The 24,075-nt window shown below is 40.2% G+C and overlaps 1 protein-coding gene across 3 annotated transcripts in view; it reads right to left on the bottom strand.

Annotated features, from left to right (window-relative positions):
• SLC35F1 (solute carrier family 35 member F1) overlaps positions 1-24,075 on the bottom strand; it is a 425,248-nt gene that overhangs the window by 45,887 nt on the left and 355,286 nt on the right. For 2 of the 3 annotated variants that reach the window (XM_002746904.6, XM_078369980.1), the window contains exons 4-7: positions 22,320-22,479; positions 16,723-16,879; positions 14,867-14,919; positions 6,916-7,070 (exon numbers count right to left, since the gene is read on the bottom strand). In XM_002746904.6, coding sequence (XP_002746950.3) covers positions 6,916-7,070; positions 14,867-14,919; positions 16,723-16,879; positions 22,320-22,479 — 525 coding nt within the window. Of the gene's footprint in view, positions 1-3,071; positions 3,231-6,915; positions 7,071-14,866; positions 14,920-16,722; positions 16,880-22,319; positions 22,480-24,075 lie in introns of those variants that run through there. The other variant, XM_078369979.1, reaches the window with a different exon arrangement.

Genomic DNA, 24,075 nt, shown 5'->3' with positions numbered 1-24,075 from the left:
GAAAGTCACAGGACACAAAATCAATGTGCATAAATCACAAGCATTCCTATACACCAATAACAGACTTCAAGAGAGCCAAATCAAGAACGAACTGCCATTCACAATTGCTACAAAGAGAATAAAATACCTAGGAATACAACTAACAAGGAATGTAAAGAACCTCTTCAAGGAGAACTACAAACCACTGCTCAACAAAATAAGAGAGGATACAAACAGATGGTGAAACATTCCATGTTCACGGTTAGGAAGAATCAATATCGTGAAAATGGCTATACTGCCCAAAGTAATTTACAGATTCAATGCTATCCCCATCAAGCTACCAATGGCCTTATTCACAGAAATGGAAAAAAACACCTTAAACTTCATATGGAACCAAAAGAGAGCCCGCATAGCCAAGTCAATACTAAGTAAAAAGAACACAGTGGGAGGCATCACACTACCGGACTTCAAACTATACTACAAGGCTTCAGTAATCAAAACAGCATGGTACTGGTACCAAAACACAGATATAGACCAATGAAACAGAACAGAGGCATCAGAGGCAACACAACATATCTATAACTGTACAGTCTTTGATAAACCTGACAAAAACAAGCAATGTGGAAAGGATTCCCTGTTTAATAAATGGTGTTGGGAAAACTGGCTAGCCATGTGCAGAAAGCAGAAACTAGACCCCTTCCTGACACCTTACACTAAAATTAACTCCAGATGAATTAAAGACTTAAACATAAGACCTGGAACCATAAAAACCCTAGAAGAAAATCTAGGCAAAACCATTCAGGACATAGGAGTAGGCAAGGACTTCATGACCAAAACACCGAAAGCACTGGCAACAAAAGCCAAAATAGACAAATGGCACCTAATCAAACTCCACAGCTTCTGCACGGCAAAAGACAGTCAGTAGAGTGAATCGGCAACCAAAAGAATGGGAAAAATTTTGGCAGTTTACCCATCTACAAAGGGCTGATATACCCAGAATTTACAAAGAACTAAAACAGATTTACAAGAAAAAAACAAACAAGGCTATTCAAAAATGGGCAAAGGATATGAACAGACACTTTACAAAAGAAGACATACATGAGGCCAACAAACATATGAAAAAATGCTCATCATCACTGGTCATTAGAGAAATGCAAATCAAAACTACACTGAGATACCATCTCATGCCAGTTAGGATTGCGATCATTAAAAAATCTGGAGACAGCAGATGCTGGAGAGGATGTGGAGAAATAGGAACACTTTTACACTGTTGGTGGGAGTGTAAATTAGTTCAACCATTGTGGAAGACAGTGTGGTGATTCCTCAAGGACCTAGAAATAGAAACTCCATTTGACCTAGCAATCCCATTACTGGGTATATATACAAAGGACTATAAATTGTTTTACTATAAGGACACATGTACACGAATGTTCACTGCAGCACTGTTTACAATAGCAAAGACCTGGAACCAACCCAAATGCCCATCGATGATAGACTGGACTGGGAAAATGTTGCACATATACACTATGGAATATTATGCAGCCATCAAAAATGATGAGTTTGTGTCCTTTGTAGGGACATGGATGAATCTGGAAACCATCATTCTCAGCAAACTGACACAAGAACAGGTAATCAAACACCACATATTCTCACTCATAAGCAGGTGTTGAACAATGAGAACACATGGACACCAGGAGGGGAGCATCACACACTGGGGTCTGTTGGAGGGAAATAGGGGAGGGACAGTGGGGGGTGAGGAGTTGGGGTGAGATAGCATAGGGAGAAATGCCAGATATGGGTGAAGGGGAGGAAGGCAGCAAATCACACTGCCATGTGTGTACCTATGCAACAATCTTGCATGTTCTTCACATGTACCCCAAAACCTAAAATGCAATTAAAATATATATATATAAATAATATTCATATAGTGTAACCATACGGATATATTCCTTTCATATATTCATGCATTTGCATTTGCATATACATATATTTACATACATTTGTATTAGGACCAAATTTCATTACAATGAATTTCATTGGATTATCTAATTCTCCATATATATATATATATATATTTTTATACATATTTTCTTGCATTTTAGGTTTTGGGGTACATGTGAAGAATATGTAAGATTGTTGCATAGGTACATACATGGCAATGTGGTTTGCTGCCTTCCTCCCCATCACCTAAATCAGGCATTTCTCCCCATGTCATCCCTCCCCAACTCCCCACCCCCCACTGTCCCTCCCCTGTTTGCCCTGCACAGACCCCAGTGTGTGATGCTCCCCTCCCTGTGTCCATGTGTTCTCATTGTTCAACACCTGCTTATGAGTGAGAATATGTGTTTCCAGGTTCATCCATGTCCATACAAAGGACACAAACTCATCTTTTTAAAAATATATAAACTGTAAAATACATGTGAACTGTAAAAATATACGTTCACTGTAAAATGGTACCAATGTACAAGAGCACTTATCTGCATTTCTTGACTTTCTCACAATGGGTATATATTTCTTTGTAATAAAAGACGATAGATTACTCTGTAAAATAGTTTGGCAGTTTCTTATAAAAACTGAACATGTTATCATACAATCCAGCAGTTGTACTCTTAGGTGTTTATCTCTGAGAAATAAAATCTCCTATTTATAATCCCTAAGGGTAACACACTGTATAATTCCATTTCTATAACATTGTGAAATGACAGATTTATAGGAATGGAGAACAAATTAGTGATTTTGAGGAGCTGGGGATGGGTTAGGGAAGTAGGTGTGGTTATAAAGGGCAGTATGAGCAATCCTGTGCTGATGGAAATGTTCTGGATGTTGAGTGTATCAGTATTAACTGTAAGGCTGGTTGCCTCGCCAAAAGCTCGGACATACCCATCCCTCTCCCTGCCTGAAAATTACATCACCAGAATATGCCCATCATCTAGCTCCACCTTGGAAATCCCCTCTGCACTCAGAACTCAACCCCACCCTTGGAAATCCCCTCTGCACTTGGCACTCAACCCCGCCCTTGGAAATCCCCTGTGCACTCGGCACCTAGCCCGCCCTTGGAAAGCCCCGCCAAAACCTGCCCAATAGCACATTGCCCCGTCCAGAAATCCCGCCTACCTACCTATAGCAGCTTGCCATGTCCACGTCCTGTTTCTCCACAGCCAATCAAATGCCTTCACTCCCTATAGAACCCCATGTTCAGAGGAGTCGGGTGTGACTTCTCTGGCCTCTTCCCCTGGACCACAGAACCTCGCCTGGGAGCCAAATAAATTGGCATTTAATTCTCTCATGCAGGCCTCAGTTTCCTCATTTTAAACCTCACAAGACAATAACCCTTACATTAACATCCTGGTGTTGTACTACAGTTTTGTGGGTTTTTTTTTTACTACAGTTTGGCAAGTTGTTATCACTAGGGGTAAGTGACTAGGTAAAGAGTGCAAACTAAGAATAAAATTCTAAGGCCCCCAACCATCCAAATGGACCCCTCCTCTCAGCCAGGGGGATTCCAAAGTTATCCTGAAAAGCTAGTTCAGGCCATGATGGGAAGGGGGAGTTGGCCATGCCTCATTCTCAGTATACCCTCCTTCCTTTTGGAATTCAGTAAAAGCCAACTGGCATTAACATCAACACAGACCTTAAATATAATAAGAAATATTTACAATCTATTCTCTCTGAAGTCCGCTACTTGAAGGCTTCATCTGCATGATAAAACCCTAGCCTTCACAACCCTTATGGTAACCCAGACATTCCTTCTTATTGATAATAACTCTTTCAACCAACTGCTGATCGGAAAATATTTAAATCTAACCTGTGAACTGGAAGCCTCTGCTTTGAGTTATCTGGCCTTTCCAGATCAAACCAATGTAAATATTACATGTATTGACTGATGTATTATGCCTTCCTAAAATGTATAAAAAGCAAGCTGTTCCCCATCCTCCTTGGGCACATATTTGTCAGGACATCCTGAGTCTGTGTCATGAATGCATGCTTAACCTTGGCAAAATAAACTTTTGAAATTGATTGAGACCTATCTCAGATACTTTTGGGCTCACAAGGGTAACTGGGCTTTCTCTATTATTTCTTAAAAGTGAATGTGAATCTACAATTATATTCAAAGTTTAATTTTAAGAAAGGCAATAGAAATAAATTTTAACTTGAAAAAAATGACTACTATGTTGGATCAATACTTCCCTTAAGAAAATTTATCTTTCAAATAGTATCAAAATGTATGTGCATTTTGCCATACCAAAAAACCCTCAAAACATTGCTGTATGAAATAAAAATATCTATTACACCTCTAAATTAGCGAATACAATAATTTAATTTTCAGATAACACAGCTTCCCTTCTGATGGCATAATGAGGGGTTACTACATGGTTTCCTCTTCCGCAAAGTTACTTATCCAGATGAGTAGTAACATACAAATAATAGGAGGAGAGGGTGGATTGCAGAGAATTAGCATTGTATCAGCCCTCTCATTTCCTGATGCTTATAGATTTGAGGAACCCCCAGGGTTAACCCCACATCAGTGGAAGTGTGAGAAAAGGACAGACTCAGACAGGAACAGGCACTGTTCGAGTATACTCTTCTCAAGGACAGTGGTTCTCAAACTAAGAGAGCATCAATCAGACTCACAGGGGGAGCCTGTTACCAACCAGACTTCCCCAGACACATCTTCAGCTATTGACTCTGTGGCTTAGGGGTGTGGCCCACAAATCTGCATTTTTTATCAAGAACCCCAGTGAAACCAGACTTTCAGGAACACTCCTCTCAAGCATGCTGGGAGCTGACCCAGGTCTGAACTGCCCAAGCAGTGACTGCAGTCCTAAGCAGAACAATAGATTTTAGCCGTCTTTCCTTAGGGAAGATTAAAGGGATTCTTCTAGTTTAGGAACTTATAAAGCAAATTACAAGATTAATTGCTAAGAACTGAGCTCATACCAAGTAATGGACTAGATGTGGATGCTTAACTGAAGAGGAGAGAAGGACATTGGTGGCCACTCTGCTGTGGAGATGAACCCATAGCCAGTTGGTCCCCAGAGCTCTGGAAAATGACTGTGTGTGTGAGGAGGGGGATTTTGAAGGAAATTGGTTTTCCTAGAACTGGTTAGGAGCAGCACAAGAGGAACACACTGTGACCTTGCTTTTTACCCTTAGGAGGATGAAGGTAACTTGGGAAACAGCTTGTTCCATACAGACAAAACCAGTTGCAAACAATAAACATTGCCCAGTACTGGATACTTTCTTTAAGCTCTCAGTTTTGCCACTCTATTGGGCAAAAGCCTCCATATAAAATAGGGACTTGTGGAGGGAATGCAGAGATGATAGTTAGAGGGTACAAACTTTCAGTTATAAAATGAATAAGTTCTGGAGACCTAACATACAGCATGGTGATGATAGTTAGTGGTAATCTGTACTTGAAATCTGCCAAGAAAGTAGATCTTAAGTATTGTCAACACACACACACACACACACACACACACACACACACAGAGAGAGAGAGAGAGAGAGAGAGAGAAAGAAAAGGTAGCTAAGTGAGGCAATGGATATAGTTAATTAACTTGATTGTGGCAAACATTTCACACTGTATGCATACATCAAAAAATCATGTTGTGTATCTTAAATACTGTATATAGTACAATTTTTATTCTTCAGATATACCTCAATAAAGCTGGACGAAAAAGATGAATGTTATTCCTGTTTGCTGCCACAGCCACTTTCTCAACCTGCACCAACTCTCAGATCTGTTTCTGATCCTCCCAGCTACCAACCAGCCTTGTTTGTAACCTCTCTTCCACCCGTGTCTGCCCTTCTCGTCTATTTCTTGGCTATGACTTTCACTTCTCTCAGTAGTAATTATGATTATTCACTTCTGCTGCTTTTCCCCTGGTCATATCAAGTACATGCTCTTTTTAGCTTATTGCTTCTCCAGGAACGTCTACACCTAGTTTCATCTGGATGAAGATGATCTGCCCACCAAGGTGCCCCATCAGCTGGCCACACCCAAGTGCTGCGGATGGTGGCTGTAAGAGCACAGGTGAAGCACTTGGCTAGAAGTGGCCAGAGTGTGTCTCTTTTCTTCTTTCAGCTGTCCAAGTTGGTCTTATCTGCTTGGACATTCCATATTTGGCCTGTTTCACACTGGGTCATAGTCCCTGTTGACTGTTACCGTATAGGACTAGTTAAGGAATGGCAAGAGGTATCTTTTCACATGGAAATTCTAATTGATTGTGATTGACAGCAGTGAGTGTGGTGTTAAAAAGAGTAGGATCTGACCTCAGTGTGCCATCATCAATTAGTCATGTCCTCCTAGGGTGCAGATGTGGGTATATTTTTGCCTTCTGAGAGACTGACATCTTTAGACTGGACAGTTTCTTCTTTAGGGCTGATACATTCACTGCAGGTGCTTCACATTATCTCTTTGCATTCCTTTACTGAAACCCCAATCTTTTAGTAAAAAAACTATTTCTAGTGCATTAGCATTTTCCATTCATATTTGCTATAAAAATATCTGCAAAGCAGAAACTGCAGGAATTGTGTCTTTTTTCCAAAGAGAACATACTCTGCCAAGGCCTTTGGCAGAATCCATTTTGCAGCTGTAGTTTGGGAATTGTACAACTTTTCTTAGGTTTATAATGGAAAAAGAGTAGCTTCTGGCTGCATGCTGTCAGGAAAATTTTCCTCAGTATTCACAAGCTCTTTCCTTTATGGCTGTTTCTTACCCCTTTCTATTAAGTGCCCATAGTTACTGGTGTCATAGGACAAAATGTCTCTGTCTTACAGTAGAAATTTGAATACCCAAACCATGGAGGTCAGCACACCCAGTTGCATTCCTATTCCCTACACAAAATCAGGGCATTTAACATCCAGGCATTCCTACCTATATGTGTTGTTTCCTACAAAGTATCATCTTCACAAAGGAGCACTCACTCAACTTACCTTGTAATGGAAGAGAAACAATCCACAGAACAGGCTGTACAAGTCCGCTGTTAGCAGAGAAAGGTTGACTGAAGTGGCGCTGGTTTTCTTTATGACGACTGGCATAAAGCTGTAGAGACCAAACATGCAGGCACTAAAGCCAACGTAGAGCAGTCCTGGGGGAAGAGTAAAGAGAGGGCAGAGTTAGGGCCTCCTCCAGGGCGTCTTCAGCATCCACAGAGGGGCAAGAAGGGGAAGAGTGCACACCACCTGTCACTCACACAAGGCAGTTTCTCTTTCCCCCTATTAACTGATGTTTAATATTGGGTAACACATGTCAAAAATAAAATAAGATAAAATAAAAAATAAAAATTTAAGAGTGAAAAATGAACTTTCTGCTTCTTATTGAATAGCTGACATTTTGCTGCTTCTGGGAAGGAGTGCCTCTTAGTGGCTATCGTCAGAACACAGAATCAAGGTTTTTGAATTTTACTCCCAATTGTGCTATAATTAGCTTTTGCCACTTATCTATTTTTAAACTTTCTTTTAACCTCTTAATTTTTAATTTGGGTAATAGGAACAAAACTGCTTGGTATCATGTATTGCCCACAATAATGAATAACTACGGAGTCTTCAAAGTTGAAGAGCTTGCATGTCAGAGAGACCTGAACTTAGAATATTGAACTGGAATGTTGACTGTGTGACCCTGGGTGGATGAATTCATTGCTGGGAACACAGGATAATCTGTCAGTCTCTTCCAGATTTGTGAATCTGTTCTGTCCTACCCACAACACAGAGTCTTGCTCTTCTATCACATATCCTGGCCTACTGCGTACTCTCACATGTGGGCTTTCATACCCTGAAAATACTATGTAGCTAATCTCGCATCCTCAAAAGCTCTCTCTCTCTCTTTCTCTCTCTGTAATTAAGCCTAGACATGGGTACCCTATTTTGCAGGGTCTCAAGCAAGAGTTTACAGCTAAATCTATAATGTTTTCCCCAAATGTTGATACAATGCAAATGTAAAAAAAAATGCTTATTTCTCCACCTTGAAAGAATAAGGCATAGGGTATGCGTAAATGTGACAATTCAGTGGCTGCCTAGGCATTACAATATAATAAAAATAAACTTTCCAAAGGAATCCTTGATTAAATGTGTCTGGTGTGGGGTATTGGCAGATTTCCTTTCTCTGAATTTTATGGATTTAGAGGAGTTTGGTAGGTACTGAATATCTGGTCTTTCTGATTATGAAGACCAGTGATTCATGCAAAGATAAATTGGGTTTGCTCATATGAAAAGTGCTGACGGTCACAAGTTATCACTCCATATGAAAAGCCACAGCAGATCTACGAAAAAGTTATTCTGAACGTAAGTAAATTCAGTACAACAGCCCCCTCTAGTGTGGTGGAAGAGCCCTCAGAGGAAGGGGGAACAACCACTTTCCTATTTTGGAAAGATAAAAGTCCTATGTGTAGATTGTATCACAGTAATATTAGTTTGGTTTTTAATTCTCCATTAGAAGTTTGAATTCCCTAAAAACAGACTGAGGTTTTCCTGTGTGTGGGTTTCATGCTACTTGTAGTTCATTTTCCTTTCAACCAAGCTACTAAAAATGCAGTAATAAATATTACATAACTTATGACTAATACATGAAAAGACATAAAAATTAATTTGGTACTCTTTTTTTTTTTTTGGGACGGAGTTTCGCTCTTGTTATCCAGGCTGGAGTGCAATGGGGCTATCTCGGCTCACTGCAACCTCCGCCTCCTGGGTTCAGGCAATTCTCCTGCCTCAGCCTCCTGAGTAGCTGGGATTACAGGCACACACCACCGTGCCCAGCTAATTTTTTGTATTTTTAGTAGAGACAGGGTTTCACCATGTTGACCAGGATGGTCTTGATCTCTTGACCTCGTGATCCACCCGCCTCGGCCTCCCAAAGTGCTGGGATTACAGGCGTGAGCCACCGTGCCCGGCCCTAATTTGGTACTCCTTAGAGAAATCTGTGATTAACAAATGAGAGACAAGACCACCTTTAAATTAATATGCTAAAAATAACAAACCTAAAAATAACAGTCTAGGCACCAGAGCCTTGCTTCTGTCTTTGTTTTGTTTTTTGAAAGTGTCACTGATTTAAAAACCATGACTGGGTTAGAAAGTTCCAGAATAATACCCTTCCATCATTTTGCATGGGCTTTGACTTGTGGGCTCTGATGTTTTATATTCACTCATTTATTCAACCATTATTCTCTGAGTACTTACTATGCCCTGGGCACTCTGCTATGGGTTAGGAACAATGAAAAACAGGACAGACTAGAAGCTTAGAGTTGCTATTGATGCTATGCAGAAAGACAAGGGCTTCTTAAAGAGAATGGCAGGAGCTTGCTTTAGATAGGGTGGTGAGGTAGGGCTACTTTGTGGAGGTGGCATTTACCTCCAGTGCTGAAGGGCCAAAAGGAGATTGCCATGAGAGAAGCCAAGGAAACCTGCACATGAAAAGTTCCTGAAAGGGACAGGGCCTCAAGTGTTGCAGATGCTGACCAAGGCCAGAATGGCTGAGTGGAATGAAGAGAATGAGCAGGGGAAGCCAGAAAATTGGGAAGGGAATGGATTATGCAGGGCCTTGCGGGTCTTGGAAAGAAGAAATGTAAATCTTATTCTAGTTGTACAAGGAAGCCATTGAGAAGTTTGCGGCAGGTGACTAGAAGAATCTGATCTACCTTTTCAATAGATGATTTTGGCTACTTTGTGGAGAAGGGATTAGAAGGAGAAAAGCATGGGACCAGTTACAGAGACCAGTTAGCACGATGGCGGTGTCATAGTTCCGGCGAGACAGGTAGTAGCTTGCTTGGTTTGCAGTGGAGAGGGGAAGTGGCTGGGTCTGTGAAGACTCAACAAGCCCTGGTGATAGACTGATGTAGGTGGTGAGGAAAAGGAGGGGATGGAGGATGCCCATGGATTCTGGCTAATTTAGAAACTGGGTGAACTGTGATGCTATATACTGAGATGGAGAGAACTAAAAGAGGACCAGGTTTTGGGGAGAAATAAAATGCTCCCTTTTGAATGTGTTATTTTAGATGCTTATGCATTATCCAAAAGGATCTGTCCAGTAGGGAGCTGGATTTATAATTGGAGGGCTCAGAAGAGGGGAGATTTTACAAGCCCAGTTGGTGAGCAAAGGAGAGTAGGAAAAGAAATAGATGGCACTTTGCTAACCAGGCTACCTTAGGATGCTTCCAGCTAATATATTCTCAACCTATTTTTAACTGCTGCAGAAATTAGAGGTAGGAGGACAGGAGTGGAATATATGCACTATCACAATTGACAACTAGGTCAACCAATGTTTTTGTGTGTGAATATACTGTTTCCTAAGCAAAGCACAGCCACCCAACACAGGATTAAATTGAGAGTTGGAATGCAGTATCGTTGCCCTTTCTTGGCTGTTCTCGGATGGACATTAGATAGTTAAAGGACATTAACAATGTCTCTCAAAGTCCAACTTGTTGTCCAGGTAGGGGTTTTCAGTTGATTAGCATGATCACACAAATGAACTGAATGACTTTTTGACTGATAACTACAAAATGGCTGCAGTAACCACATTTATCAACACAGTATGTGTATAAACATTTCCTCTTGGAATGTTTTCTCTTTCACTAGGGATAGAATTTGGTCACTCTTGTCCTTATGCACTAAAGTGATTTAAGCTACAGAGACAGGAAATACTATTATTAGCTAATATGGATTGAGCACTTACTATGTGTCATGTACTTATGTGCAGTAATTAATCTCCACAACAGTATAATGCTGATAACTACTGCTATCCTCTTTACACAGGTTGGGAAATAGGCTTATAGAGTGTATCAGTCAAGAAACACAGTCCATACTGGGTTAAATAGAGGCTATGTTAAATGGAGTACAAGTTACAAAGGTGTTCATGTGGGTGACGGGGAAAAAGCCATGGTGAGGCAACCTGAAATATTAGCAATAGCAGGGAGTTACTCACAACCCAAGATCTAGGGAAATACAAGAGGGAGGCCATGTTACCCAAGGCCAGAAGTTAGGAAAGCCCAGCAGAGGTAGAATCACAGAGGAGACTCAGCCACATCTAGAGGAGATCTGACCCCAAACAGAGCGAAACAAAGAGAAACACTGGTTTCTTTCTTTCTCCCACCTCCAATCTCCCTCTACTGACCCCCATTAGCCAAAACTGAGTGGAATCCAGTAGACAAGGGAGGCTGGGATGTGGGTTTGCATAAGCAGAACAGAGGAAAGTATAAAAGAGGATCCGTGAGTAAACAGGCAAAAAAGCAGCATATAGAGGTTGAGTAACTTGCCCTTAAGTCACATAGGCAGCCTGACTTTAAATTAGTACATAACATACACCTATATTGTTTAATTATTATAAAGAAAAATAAGGCTTTGAAGGAATATCCTATTGGACTCTAATCAATACCTCATTTAATATTATATATATATATATATATATATATATATATGTATATAATGACGTGTCTGTATAGGCTACATATATTTGATCTCATCTCTTTCTTCAGGATTCCACTGGTGTTCTTTCTCTTTCTTTTGAATACACCAGAGTTCTAAAATATAATTTGTAATTCTGAAAAACAATGGCTAGGTTAGATGACTTCTCAGAATATACGCATTAGGTAAAGTGTATAAAGGGCTGGGCTGGCTTTGCTCAGACACGTGATGCTTGTCAAGTCACCTCAACTTCCCAGGCCACAGGTTGAACATGGGTAAAAAGAAAGGTGTACTTGTTTTTTTGAGAGAGAGTCTTGCTCTGTTGCCCAGGCTGGAGTGCAGTTGTGCAATGCCGGCTCACTGCAACCTCCGCCTCCTAAGTTCAAGCTATCCTCAGTCTGCTGAGTAAGCAGGGACTACAAGCATGTGCCACCATGCCCAGCTAATTTTTGTATTTTTAGTAGAGGCAGGGTTTCACCATGTTGTCCAGGCTGGTCTTGAACCCCTGGCTTCAAGTGATCTACCTGCCCCAGCCTCCCAAAGTACTGAAATTACGGGTGTGAGCCATTGCGCCTGGCCAGGAAAGGTGTGCTCTTAATTATCTTTAGGTCTTTTTCTGGTCTGTGGTCCCATTACTCCATATTCAGGGAGAGGCCAAATCTCTTGTTTTGGCCTCCAGGAAAAAAACTAAAACCAAAACCAAGACAAGCATCGACCACAACCAAAGGCAAAGAAGCCCCCTGCATACCACAAGCCTGAGCTCACTGACCTGCAGAGCAATTTTTCTTTTCTCTGACATTTGACTTTCACATCGATTACACTTGTTCACACATCCTTTAGCACAGTATGACCCATGGGATAGAGGGAATGTTTAAGTTGTTTATTAGGCTTATGAATGTGACTCTAACATTCCTGCTCCCCAGGAGGGTATTTTAGCTGTATTGGGTCATACATTTTACTAGAGTTTACTGATTCGATAATCACAACCAGTCTTTCTGTTCAGTAGAGTAAAACAACGGAATACAAATAAACAACAAGAACTATTATTGCTTGCTTTTAATTGTTCTGTTTTTGCAATGGACCAGTGTTGTAGGAAAAGAAAAAAAATCTGTTTTTAAAAGTGACTTCAAGTTAAGAAAATAGAAAACATATTTATTATCCCAAAGGAAAAAAAAAATCTTTCCACTTTGATAAAATGGCAACTACATGAGTTGTCCAGGAGATTGTATGAGGTTAGATTACTGATGTGGAGAGGGGGAAGGCAGAGAAATTCATTGACAGATGCTGAGAAATGAAGACCTTTTGGATTTTGGTCTCCTAATCAGAGCTTGGCCTCTCAGGTGACTTCTCAAGGAGTGTGGAGTGGGTTTGAGAAGGTGCTGACCTTCCGTTGATATCTCCCTGCCTCTCTGGCCCATGAATTGCAGTGGCTGCTAGGCCATCTTCCAGTTCCATAGAAAGAAGGTGCAGTGTCAAGCTTAAAGTCTCCTGCCATTGTCTCCACTGCTTCCCTTTTGTCTGTATTTTGTAAGATGAGAAAGGGAAGAATAGGATCATCTTTGTTGCTTGCCATTCATTCATTTGCTCATTTAGTAAACATTTATTCCCTGCATGCCATGTGTCTTGTACTAAGCTAACAACAGAAACTTGCAGAAGGTCAGGGTGAGATAATGAGGACCAAGGAAGTGTAAACACATCCCAAACACAACCCTACAAATGCTTCAGAAAGAGGAAGATGAGTATTTGATTCCCCTTTGAGGCCATTTTGTATTGATACATAATAATTGTACATATTTATGAGTTACATGTGATATTTTGATACATGCATGCAATGTGTAATGATCAAGTCAGGGCAACTGGGAGATCCATCACCTCAACCACTGAATCATCTTTGTGTGTGTGTTGGGAACATTCCAAATCTCTTCAGCTATTTTGAAATACACAATAAATTATTAACTATAGTCACCCTACTGTGCTATAGAGGCCACTCTGGCCTCATTTCCAATCAGAAATTAAATGGATGGCTTCGTAATCTGTTCCTTTTACACTGTCCTTCATCATCTTCAACTACAGGGGACTGATGTTTTAATAGCAATATGAGAGTTCAGAATAAAACTACCTTTTGATGACTCATTTAACACTGAATTATAACAGAACCTTAGTAGATACGCACATGGCATCCACAGAGTTTGAGGACAAAGTCTTTTTGATCATTACTATTACCATTAATATCAAGTTAATTTATGCTCAAGGACCACTGCATGTGAAGTGCTACCAAGCACAGGTAACATTTTGCTTTTTGGTGTTGAGGGTCACAAAGACAAATGCTTTCTGTGACCTCCAACTGGTTTCCTTTCCCTGTTGCCCTCTTCTTCTCTCCCCATTTGCCCTGTTGATTTTCATTTAATTATATCATTCTATAGCAAAACTAGCGAGAAATTAAATGGCAGGACTCTGAGACACAGGGCTGGTCAGCCCTTGAAGTCACTAGACAGACCCCCTAGGGAGAGTCAGGTACAATTCTGTGGCTCACAGTGTGCCTTCGGAGGGAATGATGTCTGCAGCAAGTTAGCCTTACGTGCTTAGGGGATGGGGATAGGTAGGTAAAGTGACTCATGGGAGTTTATGTTTTTATTGTCTTTCCTTATGGACATGGAATTTGGTGAAGTTGTATTAAAGCTCATATAAGCTGGAGATGGCTCAAGCAACCAGATTCAGTGTCTGTAGCCCAGTCCCTGCCACTTGCATTCACTCTGCACACATTTTCCATGCAATCTCGTAAGTCAGGTTCTGTGCTCCCTGTGGAGACACCTTCTGAGATTATTAAATGTCAGTCCCTTTTAGGGCTTGCCGAGATTGATCATTACAGCATCTCCTAGGATCTTAAATCTTTGTCCTAAATTTCTTTGAGAAAAGTGATTTTAGAAACAGGTGGAACCTGAGAAGTCCTGGATGACTATTAACTAGCTCAAAGTGTGGTTGGTATTTTCAAAGTCCATTTGAAGATCAATTAACCATTTCTTATGTGCAAACTGCTCCCTTCTGAAAGGTATTTATGGGCCCAGAATGCCCATTTCATTGTTTCCTTTCATGATTTTTTGTTAAGTTTGGTTTTTTCCCTTTACCCAAGTAGCACTTTTAATGGTCACATCAGTTTAGTGTTTCTTGGCTAAGGCAAATTGCTGTCATTTATGTGCTACCACTGCCTCAGGCCGGTTTTCCTTTCTGCTGGTCTTTAACCTACTAACACACTTCTGTGTCTCCCCTAATGGCATCTTGGCAATGATAATGGGCAGAAGGAAACACTATGAATCATACAATTTAGTCTCTCAGAATGTGCAGGATTTCCTGAAATGACAAAAGGATTTCATTTTCCCTTGTCCTTTATCATTCTAAATCCCTTCCTTGTTGGTGCTCCACCCTGACCCACATCATTCTTCAAACACATTTCTCAGGTTAATAAAAGAGCATCTTAGGTGAGCCAACTCCTTACCTATTTGCCAATCCCAGGGCACCTTTAACAGCTCCTTGTGCTCCATTATAGCTCTGAAAATTCAAAGAAAACAAATCTGATAAGCAAGATTAGAAGGCATTCTACATTCTTTTTTTTTTTCACTTATCAGATTTATACAAATAATGATGCAACCAGATGAATTTCAGAAAGAATTTTGGGTCACGCAGAAGCAACTCTAATTAGGTTGCCTGTGGTTTATCCCTGAAGAACCTGGTCAGTGTGTGAGGGTGTGCCAGGAGGCCCTGGGGAGCTCAACCCTTCCTGCCCTTCTCACCCAAACAGTCGGTCTGCAGCCTTTGTTTCTGCTTGACAGATGCTTTCTGAAAAGCAAACGGTGAGGTTCAGAAAATGGCTGTGCTTGCAGGTTTAATCAATTTTCTGATTGAGCATTTTCTAGGGCAATGGTTCTCAAAGTTAAATGTACATGACAGCCATCTGGAGAGTGCATTAAAATACACTGTTTCCTGGTCCCGTCTCCAGAGATTTGGATTCAGAGATCCGGTGAGATCCATGGATGTGCATTTCTGGCAAGTGCTCATGTGATGTCGGAGGAGCATATTTTGAGAACCACTGATCTACAAGAGAATGGGGAAGTGACACTGGCACGGCACTGCTCCACCAGCAGTACTTTGATTCCAGTGAGCCCTCAATATGGAACTTGCCAAGCACACCCTAATGACACTCCCATTATTTTGGCAGCAGTGACCCCAAAGGGAACACTCAACTCTAATAGACTATAACTGAAGCAAATGAGCACTAGGTCTCTGAACATATTTTTTGAACCCAAGAAGAATAACCCATAAAAGAAGCCATCTATCTACAAAACGTTGGCTATGAATGGTAATTTCTTTTCCTCTCACAAAGCGGAAGCACCAAATTTAGGAGCTTTAAAATGCCATCACTTTTAAAATAAACTCCAAATAAATCCTTCTCAGACTCTGCCTTGTTTGCTGTGAAGTTTTCCACCAATAACTCAAGACACCAAAATTTGGAGGATTGTTGAAAACAGGCTATTTGTAAAACCTGTTTAAGGTGATGCCAAAACATCTTCCATAAATAATTTCAGACACCAAACCAGGGCAGTTACAAAGTGCTTGCTTTATAGAAAGAGATTGGTGAAGTCAGAATTACCTGTTTGTAGAAAGGGATTTCATAAAATTTGACTGGAGGTTATACTATCATTCTTTATGTCTTACGTGAAGCTAAAATATTGGTCCTTACTGTTGGAAATTATGCTCTGATTGAAACTTATTCTCATAACAAATTCTGAGACAAGTCATTGATGACTTAGATGTTCCAGCTGTAGAATTATTACAAAACTGGTGCTTTTGACTTTGTGATGCTTAGTGAATGTCTGTATTACATCTTCACCTTATTCTAAGAGATAAATTTGGAATATGCTTCACTCTTGCAAATCCATGGGCAGTAAAATCACACATTTAAAAAAGCATAGTTTTAAACTTTAAGTTTTCTATTGGTGGTTGTCATGAGTATACAGAATATTCCTTTTTGAAAATTCATTGAATGGGGCATTTATGCTTAGTTTTTCTACTTCTCTAAGTAAACCCCACTCATTGGTTTGGGAGAATCAGCCCTAATGCTTCTAATGCTTTCTTGCAAATTATTTTCAATGTTTTATAAAAGTTTACATTAAACTTCTTTAATTTGGAGGAAATTTACTAATAAAGATAATGAGTTGGCAGATTTCATGAATCCTTTGTACAGGAAGCTGGTGTCTGGATTCCAGCCTTGATTTTTACATCCCAAGAATAAAAATTGTAATAATCAGTCTTGTCGGTCTCTCTATTATCTAAACTTCTTGTTATTTTACTCACAATTGAATTCCACTGAAAAATGCTCCAAAGAGACCAATCATTCCCAGGAATTCCACTCGGCTCAGGGTTCGGATGATGTATTCTTCCCAGACGTTAGAGATACCATAGAGTGTGGCTCCTCCTAAGACCAGAAGGTCCCCTACCAGCTTATTTTCCCCTAGGAACCAACCAAGCAAACAGAGGGAGCATCATTAAAACTTTCTTAGCAAGACTCTAGTATCAGCAAATTGAGCTTCCCTTGTCTATTCTATTTTGACATTTTTATAGAAGTTCTGCAATTTCCAACTGAGATTTAGTAAAGTTTGTTTATCTGTGCATTAGACATGTTCTGATATAAAAGGACTGCCTATGTTGACACAATTAGAAGTCTTCTTGACTAAGAAAGTGATCAGTCTCTTCCAGATCACACCCTCTTCACAAAGCCCACTATCTTCTGTCCAGGTATATGGTAATAGATGTATAAGTTACATTTGTTTCAGGGCACTTTCCATCAGTTTAGTGAATATGGTGTAGAACAAACAGAAGCATATAAATTTCCACCTTCTGCTATTCAGGGAGGGAAGCTACAACAAAAGCCATCAAGACTCCATTTTGACCATGGGCAAAATATTTAATTGTTAGAAAATGAGAGTGAAAGGATTAATGGGTTGAAATTTTCAACTCCCCTGAAGTAACTTAAGAGTGTAAATATATGTAATTCACTATCACATTAACATTTTTTTCATTAAAAATTCTTTTTGTTTTAAACTCAATTTTGGGCTGGGTGCAGTGGCACATGCCTGTAATCCTAGTACTTTGGGAGGCCAAAGGGGTGGATCACTCAAGGTCAGGAGTTTGAGACCAACCTGGCCAACATGGCAAAATCTTGTCTCTAATAAAACAACAAAAATTAGCTGAGTATGGGAGCAGGCGCCTGTAAACCCAGCTACTTGGGAGACTGAGACAGGAGAATCCCTTAGAACCTGGGAGGTAGAGGTTTGCAGTGAGCCGAGATCATGTCACTTCACTCCAGCCTGAGCGAAAGAGCGAGATTCTGTCTCAAAAAATAAATAAATAAAAATAAAAATAAACTCAATTTTGATTGATTTAAAACAAAATAAATGCTTTACCCAGGTATTTCCTAGAATTGGGCAAACTTCCCACTCCAGGAAGTATGGAGCCAGGAAAGGAGGAGAGTAGAGATAGGCAGCTAGAATGGCCTCACTGGGGGCTCTATACCCAAGTGGTCTCTGGCTCTGTGCTGCATAAGTCAGCAGTGCAGGAGCTCAGCTGCCCTGTAGCTCTGGAGTAGCGCAAGTTCAGAATGGCAAGGGTGCTCACTCCAGCGTGATTCTAAGAAAAGGACTCACAATAGCTTAGCCTTGGATTCCCTGATGAGCCTGGGTTCTCACTGTTCAGTGGGGAGCACTGAGCATTCTCTAGGTAGTGGCTTCACACCACAGAATCTGGGCAGGGCTTGAGGAAAGACCTTGGCATGTGGTCCCCAAGGAAGATTCTATCTCTAAATGTTGCCAATTTTTCTAAGGCAACTTCCTTTTCTGTCAAGGATTGAAGAGAGAGGGGAAGAGACCCAGAAGGTAGCATCCTGCTGGAGTCATCCTCAAGGGAATGGAGCTGAGAGTGTGATTTTGTGAGAGCTGGAAGCTCTCTTTGGGTTCATGGGGAGTTAGGCATCACTGCTCAGGAGATGAGCTGAGAACTTGATGAGGCCCTAATGAGAAACCAGGCTTGGTGAGAGTTCCCTGGACAGATCTTTTAGGAAAATTAAGGTTGCTATGACAGAATGTGAAATCTCTGGCAACCTGATTAATCTTTTTTAAGTGTCAACTGCAAAATAATGAGAAACTTTTAATTTTAAGTAGTTCATCTGAAGAATGACTCATAAAATAGAACATATCTCTAACTAAAATTATAAAATTATAATGAACATGATCCAGTCTCTTTTCACTCAGAAGACATTTTAGAATCTTGTGATAACATGGGGGTCATTATTATGAGTATCAATTATTGTACTGGTGAAGTGTGGAAGTGCTGCATAATACTGTTCTTGGTTAATAAAACATTTTATAGAAGGAATTGAAGAGAGCGAAACCATAATGAAATATTTTCATAGAAATTAGGGAAGCATCAATGTACCTTTTCAAAGTCCTAAAAAGAGGACACACTGTTTCAGTCAATATTCTTACCAATATTTTTCAAACTCCACACAGTTATGGCCCCTTTTGTTAACTGGCCTTTGACTGTAAGAAATCTACTTATCACTACTTTGTTTTCACCAATTCAGTAATAATTATTGATAATTATAACACAATTTTGTGTAACCACAAGTTCAGAAGTATTTTCTAAGTTATCACTAACAAAAAGATGAAATATTATTTATTGTAATTTTGCTGGTAAATTATCTGTCAGTTAAGTCATTTGAAAGTGGGTACATATACATATAACATATATAAAAATTTAGTTAATTTAACATAAATTAACCAGAACATAATTTTATCCAATTATATTATATAATGAAGTATTTGATATAATAAAAAGTATAAGTTCTAAGACTAATATTTTGTGTCTAAAATTTGTATCTAGTTAATTGGAAATTATAACATATTGGATTACTAACATATAAATATATTAATGTATTTTATGCATCATTAATGCAGTAGATAGCTGACATGGTGATAGCAGTTTTTGCACAATGTTCATGGGGAAAGTTATGCTCAGAACATGTCACTGATGTGTGTATAAAACAAAGGTAAAACAGATTAAACATTATAAAAAGTATGAAGTAAGACAGTCGCTTTTCCTGTGCAAAATTGTTGATACAGTGATGATAATTTTATTATTATTATTGTGATTTTTTTTTTTTTGAGATAGAGTCTTGCTCAGTTGACCAGGCTAGAGTGCAGTGGTGCAATCATAGCTCACTGTAACCTTGAACTCCTGGGCTCAAGCAATTCTCCTGCCTCAGCCTCCCAAGTGGCTAGGACTATAGGTGCATACCACCATGCTGGCTAATTTTTTCTATAGAGATGGGGTCTCACCATGTTGCCCAGGCTGAACTCCCAGCCTCAAGTAACCCTCCTGCCTTGGCCTCTTGAGTCACTGGGATTTCCGAAAGTGTCTGGCCTGGTGATGACAATTTATATGGACTTGGATGTCTGATTTATGTTCTGGTGAGTACCTGCAGTATTTTAGAAAAGTTTTGTGACCCTGGCTGATTAATGCAATTAAACCAACTCTGCCATAGAGATGAAGAAAAAAAAAAGAATATTTTTGATGATAGACAACAATTTTAGGATTCTATTGACCTCAAAACCAGTAGGTTGTCTTTAAAACAATATGTTCTTTAGGATAGCTTAAATTGCTGCCTACTTTAATATTTTTATAGAGGCAGAGCATTTCCAATTGTGATTTTATAAAATGAGCCTTTGGATCCTATATCTGGGCTGGTCTGAAAACATTATTCTAAGCACATGGGCACCATTTCAATAGCACAGAAGGTGCTCCACAATGATAAAGCTTAATTCTGTTAACACTGGTGCTTTGTATATCACAAAAGCAACGATACTGTGAGCCTTAAACAGATTCACACGAACAAACCAAATTCCACTCCAGTATGTTTTAGCCACATCTACATTGTTTTTTAAAAATGACACTTTGGAAAGACTCTCAAATGGACTTACTTTCTTTTTCTTAAGTAGTTTTGCTTCTTTTCTAACACTCCATTTCAAATCAAAATGACATTTTTTACAGGATTAATGAATACAATCTACTGATATCAATTCAAATTAGCTTAACATTCCAGGCTTAAATGTTTATCTTTATAGTAGACTATCAAATGCAAGATGACAGCTAAGATGAGTGGCTGGGGTTCATGAAGGTAGCGTTTTCATAACTGAGGGTACATGCTTCTGCTTACTCTTTGTTTACACAGTGTGTGGAAAGTTGAGAAAGTGTAATTAAATTATGACTTTAGGCTGGCTGCGGTGGCTTATGCCTGTAATATCAGTGCTTTGGGAGGCCGAGGCCAGTGGAGCACCTGAGGTCAGGAGTTCAAGACCAGCCTGGCCAATGTGGTGAAACTCTATCTTTACTGAAAATATAAGAATTAGTTGGGCATGGTGGTAGGAACCTGTAATCCCAGCTACCTGGGAGGCTGAGGCAGGAGAATCACTTGAACCTTGGAGGTGGAAGTTGCAGTGAGCTGAAATTGCACCACTGTACTCCAGCCTGGGTGACAGAGTGGACTGTCTCAAAAAAATAAAATTATGACTTTAAAACAACTGGTCACATTGTATCAGACAAAAATATCACCTGACTGCTCCAAAAGATTGTTCATATCAAGATTACAACATATTTATAGCTTAATATTGGCCCTTTCATATAATATCTATTGCTATGTCATGGAACCAGTGTTTCATAGAAGAGAAACTGGGAAACACCAAGGTATGTATTTTCAGACTTTCTATTGAAGTGGGGACAATAGTGTTGTGTATGTGGCATGAATCTGTGAGGCTGAGGCTCTCTTTTGCTCTGTGTTGTATCTTCAGCTCCCAGCAACATGGGAGAGAGAAGAGGCCTGCCCTGGAGGCCAGGAGGCTTGTGTTCCAGTGTCTGCTTTGTCAGCTGTGACCTTGGGCAACTCACTTGGGTTGCATGGATCTTGGTGTTTGCATATATCAATTATAAAGGAGCTGAACAAGGTCCTTTTCAGTTATAAAGTTCTATGGTACAACATACACAACATCGTTTCAGAGACTTCTCGTGACCTTGTCTCATAAAGAGAAATGGTCCACTTTTACTCTTTTATCATCTAATTTCCTAGAAGAAAGGGCAATTCCAAGAACTATAGAAAAGTGGGTACTTTCCATCCCATTTCTAATGTTAACAAAGAAGGTCATTTTTTTTTCTGTTCCAAAAACCCTTTTGTAGCAAAAATTTTAGTACATCTTAAAGAACTGCGATGCTTTCAAAAGGGTACTCTGGAAACCACCCTGGCTCCCTCAGCAGATTTGCAGCATTTTGATGAGTGGGAATCATGCAGCTTACCTTATGGTTTATAAACTCTAATAGAAACCAATAACCCCTCCTCCCAAAACAAATAAAAAACGATGTGTGAGGAGACTGAACTTAACTCTCCCTCCTAAAATTATGGAGCACTCCTAATCTAGTCCTCAAACTTTATTCACTCGTAGGCCTGTAAACCAATCTTCACCCAGTAGTTTGAAAGCTCAGTCTTTTGCTGGCTTGACAGAGAAAGGTTTGGGTTTGGGGAAATATGGGGAAGGCCCTGTGGCTCAGGGGTGAAAGAACTCATTACCACCAACTCTAACAAGGACCACAAGGACCAGGGCTTGGGCCAGGCAGCTGGTTCAGGAATGGATTGACCTCCAAAACATCTTCTTGATGCACTCAAGAAGCATGCATTAAGCACCTCCGATGTGCCCTGTATAGATGTGGGGAACAAACATGAATAGGACACAAACACTGGGAAATCCACGTTCCTGAGGTCCTTGTTTTCACACAACTATGCACATTCCACTTCTCACCTTGGCGTCACCTGCAGAGGTAAGGAACCTGGTGAACAACTGAAGACTCACCTGCTCCCTGATGCCTTCCCACAAGCACATCTGCTCCTACCATGCAGCCCATCCCCAGGATGCAGACGACGATGCCAATGAAATGTACAGCCTTGTACCGGATCAGCAGGAAGAACCAGGAGAGCAAAATCACGACTGGGATCACAAAACAGTCCAGGAGCTATTGGGAGGGAGGAAAGTAAACAACAAGAGGAGGTTCAGGAGGAAGCTTTCCATGTAACAGGGGAAAGTAATTTAGCTCTGCAGAAAGGGTTCTGTCTTTCCCCTGAACCTGAGATTTTGTGTAGACCCTGACTTGATGTAGTTAAAACAGACTCTGAAATAAGTGGAAATTAGTTTTATTTATTTACTTAATTGTAAACATCCCCCATACTTTGAGGTAGAGAAGAGAAGGCAAATTGATAAGACAGGCTGGCGGCGAAGATTCTCCTGGCTCCAGTGCTGGGGCAGCTCTGCCTCCTGCTTCTTCAGAGCCAGGCCATGCTCCATAGGACACCTGTGGTTCGGGGAGAGGACACTCAGCCTTTTTACACTGTCACCCTATTTTATGATAGATCTGGGAATGGGAGGTGAGGGTGCAGAGGTCCTTCTAATGTTTTATAAATTATTAGAATTCAGACAAAAGTTGAATTTAATATTTCCTGAACAACTGTCTTTCTGCTACCAGTAAAACTTATCTGTTCTTGTTATTTCATTCTTAAAATAAAAAATTGCTCTAAATATAAATACAAACATGAGTCTAAAAAGTACAAATACTTAAAAAACTACTAGAAAAAAATTTTTAAAAAGAAAGTTGAATAGAGTATAGCAAAAAATTTTGATTTCATTTTTATATATTTTGTACCAATGGATTCCATCTGACATGAAAGTCCAAGGAATTGGTAGAGAATTTGCTCCTATTATGTAGAGAGATAATGTGATGAAATGAAAAGACCCCGTGCTGGGAGCCAGAAGAGATCCTCGTTTATAGCTGTGTGACCTTGGGCAAATCACAAATTCAGGAGCCTCAAATTTCTGTTAGCAAAATGAAGATAACAACTTTCCCCAAAGATCAGTATGAACCTCAGAGATACTACACATGAACGTAATTCATAAATTACGAAGCTCTCATTGCTGGTCTATAACCCTGCTTTCAGACACATGCTCTGGGCTCCATGGAACTAACTGAGACTCACCACACTGTGGTAAGACCTCTGGATACACTATCCAAGACAGGGTCTCTCTTAGACAAAGCGACGTCACCTAGAACTTCAAGTTCCTGGTACCACATGAGGAACTTGTGATTTGTCCAGCTGCCCAGTATATCTCCTTGCTAGAATTCTACACAAGTGCCCCCACCATCCAGCTGCCAGTGTAGGGCAGAGATCCTCAATACGCCTTCACTTTCATTGTCTATATCCTATTGATTGCCAAATCCTGCCAATTTAATATTCCAAACATCTCTCAAATCTACTCATGTCACCCTCTCCTACTTCTGCCACCTAGACTGAGCTAACATCCTCTACTACATGGAACAAACCTCCCTGCCCCAGGGCCTTCACTTACGTACACCCCTCCTTCTGGAGTGCTCCACTGCTTGAACTTCCTCCTCCTTTTCCTTCAGGCCTGCACTTATAAGTTGCCTCCTCAGGAAAGCCTCTTAGATCCCCAGGCTAGGTCAAGTCCTGTTTGATGTTTTTGTTGAACCCTGTACTTCTCCTCTGTAGTTCCAATTGTAATAGCACTTAATTAATACAGGATTATTGACATCAGAACA

The sequence above is a fragment of the Callithrix jacchus genome, chromosome 4, assembly GCF_049354715.1.
Source record: "Callithrix jacchus isolate 240 chromosome 4, calJac240_pri, whole genome shotgun sequence".
NCBI lineage: Eukaryota > Metazoa > Chordata > Mammalia > Primates > Cebidae > Callithrix > Callithrix jacchus.
The sequence above is the reverse complement of the archived record's forward strand: the minus strand, read 5'-3'. Positions and strand labels throughout refer to the sequence as shown.